At 47.7% G+C, this 10972-nt stretch overlaps 1 protein-coding gene across 3 annotated transcripts in view; it reads right to left on the bottom strand.

Annotated features, from left to right (window-relative positions):
- Positions 1–7046: 7046 nt before the first annotated feature.
- Positions 7047–10972, bottom strand: part of LOC127576531 (gastrula zinc finger protein XlCGF71.1-like) — a 25180-nt gene continuing 21254 nt past the window's right edge. For all 3 annotated transcript variants that reach the window (XR_007957246.1, XR_007957247.1, XM_052027031.1), the window contains one exon: positions 7047–9538. Coding sequence is in view for 1 of the 3 variants with exons in the window: in XM_052027031.1 (XP_051882991.1) it covers positions 8529–9203 (675 nt within the window). In the remaining 2 variants the exon portion in view is untranslated. The remainder of the gene's footprint in view (positions 9539–10972) is intronic.

Here is a 10972-nt window from a genome sequence, read left to right as displayed (position 1 = left end):
AGTCTCAGTGCGGAGACCACGATGCTGAAAGGAGCAGAAAGGAGAGAGAAGAGGTAAATGAGGTGTATAAGGAGAAACGCAGAAATAAAAATAAAAGAAGTAAGGATAAAGTGGAGGTACCTCCCGACATGTCTGGCGTGCCCCTGTTGTTCCAAAGTAATGATACAGATGAAGAGGAGGAGGATTGGATGGTCCGACCCACAGCCCCTACCTACCCCCCATTTCATTGCTGCCCCCATATTATGTGGCTAGCCCGCAAGCCATCCCGCCCTTATCACCAGCGACTGCTAACCAAGTCCCGCCCCCGGGACAAGTCCATGGCCCGATTGCATCCCGAACCAGGATGCAGCTTAGACGAAGGGAAAGCCTACAGACAGGTGGCTCTAAGGCCACAGACAAGCCATGAAACTTTTTGGCAGGGGACAGTCCTTCAATAGATTCTCAGACGGACACCAACTCTGATTCTACCACTGATTATGGCAACCCTACAGATCCCAGCCCACCACCCATGTTGAACGGGGTTAAGGGAGCCAAGGTTAAGATACAATTCCCCGGAAGGAGTGTTCCCAATCCCGATCCAGCCCAAGCCAGCGCTAATCCTACAATCCAAATTTACACCCCTTGGAAGCCTCAGGAGATGTGCTTAATCATGAGTCAGGCGCCCAACCATAAAACCAACCCGGAGGATTTCTTAGATTATGTGATCCGAACAATTCAGATGTACCAGGCCGCCCCCGCCAAGACCTTTTCAGTCTTTGTTGCATGGCCCTTACAACTAATGAGGTGGCACAGTGGAAAGAACACCTGGGGAACTATGCTGACTGGACAGCCTTTCAGGCGGCTGTCCGGCCTCAGGACCAGATGGCCACTATTAGAACTGCCCTTCGCAAAACCCTTCAACAGCCTATTGACATAACTAAGGTTTTAGAATGCCGACCGAAACAGGGTGAGGATGGCCCAGACTTTTGGGAACGTTTCTGTTCACTTTACGGTAGCTATGTGGGGGACAATGCCTACAACAGAGGCAATGCCTCCCCCCAGTTTAACGCCCTCCTACGGGAGTGGCCTCAGCTATCCGCACTAATAACATGAACTGGCCTGACCACACACGACAAGCCATGAGGAGGGCGCTAGTCCACTTCTGGAGTAACGGACGCGATTTGAAAGCCACAAAGGTAAAACAGGAAATGGTGCAGAGACCCCCTCGGCCCCAACCTCCCTACTTCGACAATACAGGCTATCAAATGGAGCGGCAATTTTGCGTTCCAGAAGGGTTGACTGATCCGGTAAAAGATACCCACTGTACCCCAATGACTTAGGAGTCCCAGTGTACGGGCCCCCTTGTGGGCCACCACCACCACCCTCTCATAATTCCCTAGGACCCAGGGGACCCCAACAATCTGCACCGGCGAGCACCAGGCCGACAGGATGCTACCTTCGTGGGGCACCTGACCATTGGCGGAGGGACTGCCCCCACTACCGTCATCGGCAGATGAGACCCCCTGGTAGATGACAACCTTTTTCAACCAACAATCCGTTTTCTGCCTGACTAGCAGTAGAGAGTAGCCTTTCCATGTACCCTGCCCTCACCGATAACCCGGACGATGAACCCATCGTCAATTTCTTAGTTGAAGGAAAGCCGATTCCCTTTATGATAGACACGGGAGCAAATACTTCGACCCTCGAAGCCCCTTGTATTGCCCAGCATGATTTTAAACTGTCCACTGCTTCAGTTCCATTGAACGGGCTGGAGGGACAGGAAAGATCCTACCCCTTAACTGAACCCTTACAAGTTAAATTTGAAGATCGGGAATGCCTGATCCAGTTTTCGGTAACCATAAACCTGGGGGTTAACCTAGCCAGGAGGGACCTGCTCTGCTCCCTCTGACTCAAAATACAATGCCTGGATGAAGGTATTACCATTACTGGTCCTAAAACCCATAGGATCCTCTGGATTCACCAGCCTCCTCAGTGGTGGACGGTGAACTTCACCAGCAGCAATTTTGACCTACCCTTGAAAACCACTGACCCGCATGTGATGCTAGCTTATGACCCCACCAGGGCCTCAAGAGAGCTAGAAGGGTTGTATGCTCCTCTCCTGGGTAGCATGGTGACTGTCACTATTTTAGGGGAAGTAGTGGGAAAGGAGGGGGCAGCACTTCTAGTCCAAGTGCCTAATGAATTTTGGAATCAGTCAGGCTTGATGTCCCCTCACATTTCCCTGTCAGTTAACGAGGGACATAAACCGAAGGAACTGGGATTCCTAGCCCACCGGCTTGAGGTACAGGCAGACAAAGGCCTTTTCGGGGTTTCTCAGGCTCTGCCAGAGGGCACCCTGACTTATTCCTTCGTCCCTTTCTCGGTGACAGGTTGTTTACACCATCACCAGCCCCATCGACTCCCTTCAGATGAGCCCACCTCCGATTTATGGGCCGCATCGAAGTCCGAGGTAGTGTACACCCCAGTGACCCCAGTCCAGATCCGTGTAAGACCGGGAGCACAACTGCCTTCCATCCCACTGTATTCCCTTCGGAGAGAGGCAGTCAACGGAATAACCCAGTTAATAGATTCGTTCTGCAAACAGGGCATCCTGGTTCCTTGCCAATCACCTTGTAACACCCCCACTTTACCCGTCCCCAAACCCGAACGGACAGAGTGGCGCCTTGTACAAGACCTACGTAAGGTCAATGAGATAGTAGAGCCACTACATCCTGTGGTCCCGAATCCAGCTACCATTCTCAGCAGTATCCCTGCCGACTCTTGCATTTTTACCATTGTGGACTTACAGCATGCATTTTTCGCAATTCCCCTCTCTCCCGACTCGCAGTACCTGTTTGCTTTCACCTTCCAAGGTCAGCAATACACTTGGACGCACCTCCCACAAGGTTTTATACACTCCCCGACTATTTTTTCCCAAGTTTTACATGAACAACTCCAAGGGTTGCACCTTTCTGATAAATCCACCATTGTCCAGTAGGTAGATGACCTTTTACTAGCAAGTCCCTCAGAGCCCGCCAACATTGCGGACACGAATAGACTACTTAACACTCTTGGGGATACGTAATACCTCCACAGAAAGTAAAATGAACCCAGCGCCAGGTGAAATTTCTGGGCACCCTCTTAAGTGCTACCGAGCGGTGGCTCACTCCCGAACGTATTGCACCCATCATTGCCACCCCACCGCCCACCACCCCAAAGGGTATGCGCACCTTCTTAGGTTTAGTAAATTTCTGCAGGCAGTGGCCACCTAACGTGGCGCTCCTTACTAAGCACCTCACACCCCTGGCCTCAAGCCAGTCTGTGGGACCCTTTGAACTTACGAAGGAACAAAGCAAGGCCTTTGATAGCCTCAAACAGGCCCTTGCCAGTGCCCCAGCACTGGGACGCCTTTTGTATGATCGGCCATTTCAGCTCTTCTTGAATGTCCTAGAGGACTGCGCTACAGCCGTCCTTACTCAAACCCATGGGGATAGGAAAAGACCGGTGGCATACTACTCCACTTGGCTCGACCCAGTTGCAAGGGGACTTCCACCATGCTCACAGATGCTTCCAGCCATTTATTCCCTAGTAGTTGCAGCCTCCAATATAACCCTGCAACAGGTTTATTCCTCCCATACCGTAACGGCACTCTTAACCTCTCACCAGATGCAACACCTTACCCAGGCCTGCTTAAACAGATACGAGGTAGCACTCCTGAATAACCCACTCCTCACTTTTGCCTACTGTATGACCATTAATCCCGCCACCTTCCTAGAAGCCCCACCTGAGGATCTTGCGGACCCACCTCATGACTGTCTAATGCATAACCACTTTTTAACTGCACCCCATCCGGACCTTTCAGATAAGGCCGTCCAGTCAGCCGACTTAAACCTGTACGTCGACGGTAGGTCCTACATTTCTGAACAGGGCACCCGCCTTTGTGGCTATGCCGTAGTAAACAACTCCCAGAGTGTGGAATCTGCATCTCTGCAGCCTCCAGTCTCTGCCCAAAAAGCAGAACTCTTTGCCCTGACCTGAGCTTGCATTTTAGCCAAGGACAAAGTAGCTAATGTCTTCACTGACTCCCGCTATGCTTTTGGAGTTGCCCATGATTTTGGCCAACTCTGGGCACACAGGAGATTTCTGACCTCTACAGGTAGCCCCATACAGAATGTAGCTTATGTAAAGAACCTCCTCCAAGCCATCCGCCTCCCAAACAAATTGGCCAACATTAAATGCTCCGCTCACCTTTCAGATGTTTCCCCAGTAACCCAGGGCAATAACAGGGCAGATACAGAAGCTAAATTGGCAGCATGCCAGGGGTCTAAAATCGTTTCCACTGTGGAAAAACAAGCAGTTGTTTGCAAACCAAAGATAGCAATGCCGGGCACCCCAGACATGGTCACTGTGCAGCACTTACAGGGGGACGCCCCTGACTCAGAAAAACAAATGTGGAAGGCGCACAGGTGTATGCACTCTGCGCCACATGGCCTCTGGGTTGCTCCAGTTGGTCAAGTATGTATACCTGATTCTTTGTTACCAATGCTTATTGACTGCCTACATTCTGACACCCACCTTGGCAAGGAGGGAATGAGTAACATTTTATTACATACCTGGTGGCACCCCAGATTGGAGGAAGCAGCACAAGGCAAAATACGGTCGTGTTTGATATGCCAACAAACCAACACTGGGAAAGGGGTGAAATGCACCCCAGACAAAACCCCCTTGCCAGGTGGTCCTTTTGAATGTATACAACTCGATTTTATTGAATTACCGCGTGTACATTGTTACAAGTACTGTCTTGTTATTGTTGATGTATTTAGTAGATGGATTGAAGCTTTTCCAACCACCAACAATAAGGCCTCAACGGTGGTAAAGTTATTACTTACAGAGGTTATGCCAAGGTTTGGGGTACCCCGACAGATAAGTTCTGATAATGGCCCCCACTTCATAGGGAAAATAAATAAGGAATTGTGCGAGGCACTGCATACCGAACAGCAGTTCCACTGCACCTACCACCCTCAATCAGCGGGTGTATTAGAGAGAGCTAACAGCACCCTGAAGAACAAACTAACCAAATTAGTGTCAGAGACAGGCCTAAACTGGTTGAAGGTTCTCCCCTTAGCATTATACCATTCGAGAATCACCCCCCACTCGGCCACCGGGGTATCGGCTGCCAAAATCGTCTATGGGCGTCGGGGAAGAACCCCATGGGACGTCGACACCCTACCCCCCACACAGGTTGACCTTAATATCATGGGGGATGAACTACAAAGGTATTTCAGACAACTTACGTCCTCTTTAAAGTTTCTTCATTCACAGGTGGAGAGTGCCTTTAAACCACCTGAAGGGCAGAACACGGAATTGCCTGGCCTGACCTGGAAATCGGAGACTCGGTACTGATACGGGATTGGGAGCGCCCTAAACTGGGACCTCGGTGGAAAGGGCCCTTCCAGATACTGCTCCAAACACCGACAGCCGTGAAAGTAAAAGGCCAGGAACGCTGGATTCATCTGAGTGACTGTAAATGATGGCCACCGGAGGAAAGATAATACTTTTTAAATTCGGACTCCTTACCATTACCAGTACTCTTGTGTGGGTGTTAGAGGATAATTTGTTTTACAAAATACATATGCAGCTACATGGGAATTGCACCGTTTGTTACCCCTTGGCAAAGTCAGTGGAAGGCCTTTTTGTAGCCACACCAAGCTGGAGCCCCAGGGCCCTCTTAAAGTATGAACTTTCAAAAACAAAGTGTGTTGGGCAGACGGGAACTTACAGGAGGGTGCTGCCAGGTAAATGCTTGCAAGGAACAGTAACAGGACCTAGTAGCACAGCCCACCACCAGTCCTTCTCCCACTGTTTCACCGGCACAGGGTGGGGTTGTGGGCCAGCAATTGTACAGCATACGATAGCATGTGCCGCCACTACCTGCACAGAGAGGAATTGCGGGTTTAAGGGGGGATGGTTTAGCCGTGAGTGCGCTGCCACCAGGTGTCCTACGTTACTTGCAGGAGAGCAATGGGCTTGTGGGGAAGGGAATGGGACCCATGTGAGATTGTCTAATGTCTCTTTAGAATGGCTAGCCAGGGAGAATTACCTGAGGAAGCATGGGAGAGATGTTGCTGCGATCTCTTGGTATTCTCAAATGCCCAGTCTACGGCAATCGGGTAATGTAACCTGCTACCGGGCTAAGGAAGGGTATGTGTTCCTCTTTAATGGCACTTACACCACAGCCACCCCCACTCTGCCAGCCTGGTTTGCAATGAGAACGATCAGGCCGGTCACAGTCCTCTGCCCCCAGAAGGCTCATGTCCGATGAAGACTTGTGGTGCGGTCAGTTAGTGAGATGTTCTGTGAGGATTGGAGGGATCCTATGGCATTGGGATCTCCCTTAGCATCGTTAGGCTATGGATTCCTGAGTACTCTCTCTCTGGGGGGTTCGGCAGGAACTATAGCCGCAAAAAACCGGAACTACCTTATTTATGGACTGGCTGCACTGGGAAACAGTACTATGGAGGGCCTGAAGGCAGTGAACCGGAGCTTCGACTTTATGCCCAGCAGACCCGGTATGCTGTGGACTACCAGTTGGCTCAGTATGTGCCACAGTTGGGGACAAATGTATCACCAACGTGAGAGACGAGTCCTACAACATCTCCCATGCCATTCAGGACATTCAGAAGCAAGTAGATAGCTTTAGGTAGGGATTTACAGGAGGGACAAGTTGGTTGGGGTGGCTACTAGGAGGGTCATGGGCATCATACCTGCTGCATGGAGCTGTGGGACTAATCGTGATTATAATAGTATGCTGTGTGGTGCTGGCCTGTCTAAATACTTGTTGCAAGGTCCTTATTAATAAGTTATCGGCCCCGTTCTCAGCGCCGCTCTAGTTTATCATGAAATGATAAAAAGGAGGGAATGAGGAAGTGAAGGGTGAAGAATTGCAACCATACCTATAACTGGTAAACAAAAAATATATATATGCATTTATATTTCTCTAGCAAGGACTAGCAAGCTGCTGACCCACTAGTTAAGTTGGAATGTTAAGTATGTCAACTGCCTTTGTTTCAGGTAATGGAGCATTCCGATATGTCAGACTGTGGCGATACTGGGTGTAATTAACATCGAGGTGGAGGCTTGGTCTAAATAATGAATGGTGATACCTGCCTTTGAATGGCTTGATTATAACTCATCGTGGCACTGTGTTACTTACAGCAGACAGAAGGGGAAAATTAATTTCAGGATGACAGCACTATTTATTTATTTTTGTAACTTATAGTAATTTTTATGTCTTGCACTGAATTGCTGCCACAAGACAACAAATTTCGCGACATATGTCAGTGATAATAAACCTGATTCTGATTCTATTCATAAGTACCTGGATGGCCTTGTAGAAGACACGCAAAGTTAACATGCAGGTTAAGCATGCAACTACCAAGTGAAAGTTGGCATTTATTTCAAGAGGGAAGGAGTACAAAGAACAGAAGTCTTGCTTTGGCCTGCTCTGTGTACTGGTTTAGTTTACTTATTTAACAAAGAATATACTTGCCTCTGAAGCTGTGTATTAGATTTATTCCTGGGAAGAACACAGTGTTTTATGAGAAAAGATTGGACATATACTCTCTTCTGTTTAGAAGAATGAAGTTATCGCCCAGAGACATGATCCTGATGGGGCTGGACCGGGTAGATGTGAGAATGTTGTGCCTGAAGAGGATCAAGAAGTAGGGGCATATCTGTAGAATTGGTGTCAGTCACTTCAGATTGAGATGAGAAGGAACTTGTCTCAGACAATTATGAATCCTTATATTTTTCTACTCTTGTGAGTGGGGATCAAGGCTGAATCAAGGCTGAGGGGGAATCCAGGGGTTATGGGGCACAAGCAGGGAAGTAGAGTTGAGGCCAAGCTCAGAGAGCAGCCACTAACTTGCTGAATGATGGAGCAGGACCAAGACCAAGACCCTAAGTTGGGGAAAGAGCAGAGAAGTGGATCACACTCAATTATTCCTAGCAGAATCCTCCTTTTGTGTTGTCAGAGTCCATGATTCTATGGCATCTGTTACCCCATACCTGGAATCTGAGCATCGTTTATACGGCTAAAGACTAAGACAAAATCGTCATTTTGCCACCCTGTCAAAGCATGGGAATCTGTTCGAGTCGGTTGCCCTAAACCATCTTTATGGGGCTGCTGATTCCTTACATAGTTGGAAATGTTTTTGTGATTATTACCAGAATTTTGCACCAACTTTTTCCTCCTGTTTGCTCCTCCAATGACTGCTTTTGTTTCTCTCATAAGTGATTTTCAGTCCTGTTCTCTGTGAACTGAATTCCTCTTGATCCAAACTATGTTCGAGGAAAGACAGTACACAGGTTCAGGCATCATTCATTCCTGCATCTGTGCTGACAGGCACAACACTAGATGGCTTACCCATGATGATAACAATTACCCCTATAATTGAGCTAAAGTTTAAAATCTACAGAAATAAATGTTAAACATTGGAATGAACATGATTCAGTCTGCAATGTGATTAACATCAGAGTCCTGTTACAAGTCATAAGTGAACTCGTTCGTGTTTAAGCTGGTCAGATGAACGGGTAAATCTCTTCCCACACACAGAGCAGGTGAATGGCCTCTCCCCAGTGTGAGTGCGTTGGTGTGTCAGCAGATCCTGTGTGCTTTTAAAGCTCTTCTCGCACATGGTGCATTTAAATGGTCTGTTGTCAGTGTGAACAAGTTGGTGTGTCAGCAGATCCTTTGCAGTTTTAAAGCTCTTCTCACAGACGGAGCATTTAAAAGGTCTGTCATCAGCATGAACAAGCTGATGTCGCAGCAAGTTGGATGACCAAGAGAATCTCTTCCCACACACAGAGCAGGTGAATGGTCTCTCCCCAGTGTGAGTGCGTTGGTGTGTGAGGAGATCATTTTTACTTTTGTATTTCTTATCACACTCAGAACATTGGAAAGGTCTCTCCTCGGTGTGAACTCGCTGGTGTGCCTGGAGCTTGGACAACTCTGTGAATCTCTTCCCGCACAAGGAACAAGTAAATGGCCTCTCCCCTGTGTGAATACGTTGGTGTGTCACAAGGCCAGATGATTTAGTAAATCCCTTTCCACACAAGGAGCAGATAAATGGCCTTTCCCCTGTGTGGCTGCGCCGATGTGTTTCTAGCTGGGATGGGTAATTAAATCCCTTCCCACAGTCCCCACATTTCCATGGTTTCTCCATGTTGCAGGTGTCCCTGTTTTTCTCCAGACTGAACAATCACTTGAAGCCTTGTCCTCACACAGAACAGAGGTATGGTATCTCCACGTTGTTAACAGTACAATGTTTTGGCAGGCTATGTGACTATCTGTGTTTTCCAAAGGCACCGGTGCACTCTCTCTCAAGTGTGTGCGTGCTTCTTGGTAGTTTTCCAGTCGTAATGATATTGAAATCTTTATCCACTTGCAGAACAAACAAACATTTCTCCACCCACATTCAAAAGTCTGATGAATTGGGTGACTGTCAGAACTTGACGTGATACCTTGTTGAGTTTCTTCAGCAAATATACGTCCAATACCCTGTAAAAAGAGCTTTAAAAAGTCACTACCATAAGCAGGGGACTTTCTAAAACTTTATTTATACAGCATAACGAGCACAACGAGCCTGCGCTGCCCAATTACGCCCAGGTTAACCTACTAACCCGTACATCTTTAGAATGTGGGAGGAAACTGGATCACCCAGAGGAAACCCATGCAGTCAAAGGGAAAATACACAAACTCCTTACAGACAGCGGCGGGAATTGAACCCCAATCGCTGGTGCTGGCGCTGGTGCTACACTACTGTGCTGCCGACTTTTCACCAAACAACCCCAATGTCATCATTGCATTTCTTCTTGTTTCCCTAAATCTTTAAATTCTCCTGCCTATGCAGAAACTAAAATCTCCAAACCATACCCTTATCTGTGTATACTCTCCTTCCACAAAGTTACCTGTGGAATGAGGAATAGTGGAAAAGGAGCAGGTTATTAAGCTCATCGAGCCTGTTCCACTATTCAGTTGTTTCTTAACTTTTTGAAATATGGTTTCAATTTCATTTTTCTTCATTGATTGCAAGCTTCCATATCTTGCTCTCAATGCACCTTGTCATCCAGTGACTCTGTTACAGCTACACTCAGAGAGGACATACTGGAGGGCTTATTCACTGAAGCAATCTGCGTAGAGATCAAAAATAAGAAAGGTGCAATCACTCTGGATGGAGTTATACTACAGGCCTTGCAATAGTCGCTGGGAGATAGAGGAATAGATATATAGACAGACTATGGAAAAATGTAAAAGCAACAGGGTTGTTGTAGGGGTGACTTCAGCTTCCCCAATATTGACTGGAACTTCCCTAGTGCAAGACGCTTAGATGGGGCAGGACTTCTTAGGTATGTCCTTGAAACAGTACATGGATAGTCCAGCTAGAGGACCATGCTGGACCTTGTTTTGGGAAATGAACCTGGCCAGGTGACTGGCCTTTCAGTGGGATAGCATTTTGGGAACAGTGATCACAACTCCTTAAGTTCTAAGATAGTTATGAGTAAGTCTGGACCTTGCGGGAGAGTACCAACTTGGGAGGAGGGCAAATAATGACAGGAGTTGGGGGTGTTAATTGGCAAGTCCACATCTGACATGCAAGAGTTGCTTAAAGACCAGTTGATCAGAGTTCAGGAACCTTGGACGACTAGAGACATTGTGAATTTAGACAAAAAGAAAAAGGAGGCATATGTAAGGTCTCGGATGCTAAAATCAGATAGGGCCCTTGAGGAATATTGAGAAAGCAGGAAAGAACTCAAGGAGGGGATTAAGAGGGCCAAAAGGGGCCATGGAATGTCCTTGGTGAGCAGGATCAAGGAGAATGCCAAAGCATTTTATACTTAGATTAAAAACAAGAGGAAAACTACGGAAAGAGTAGGACATAAAGGAGGGAATTTATGCTTGGCGTCAGAGGATGTGGGTGAGGTACTAAACAAG

The sequence above is a fragment of the Pristis pectinata genome, chromosome 12 (assembly GCF_009764475.1).
Source record: "Pristis pectinata isolate sPriPec2 chromosome 12, sPriPec2.1.pri, whole genome shotgun sequence".
Classification (NCBI taxonomy): domain Eukaryota; kingdom Metazoa; phylum Chordata; class Chondrichthyes; order Rhinopristiformes; family Pristidae; genus Pristis; species Pristis pectinata.
This window is presented reverse-complemented; position numbering and strand designations above follow the sequence as displayed.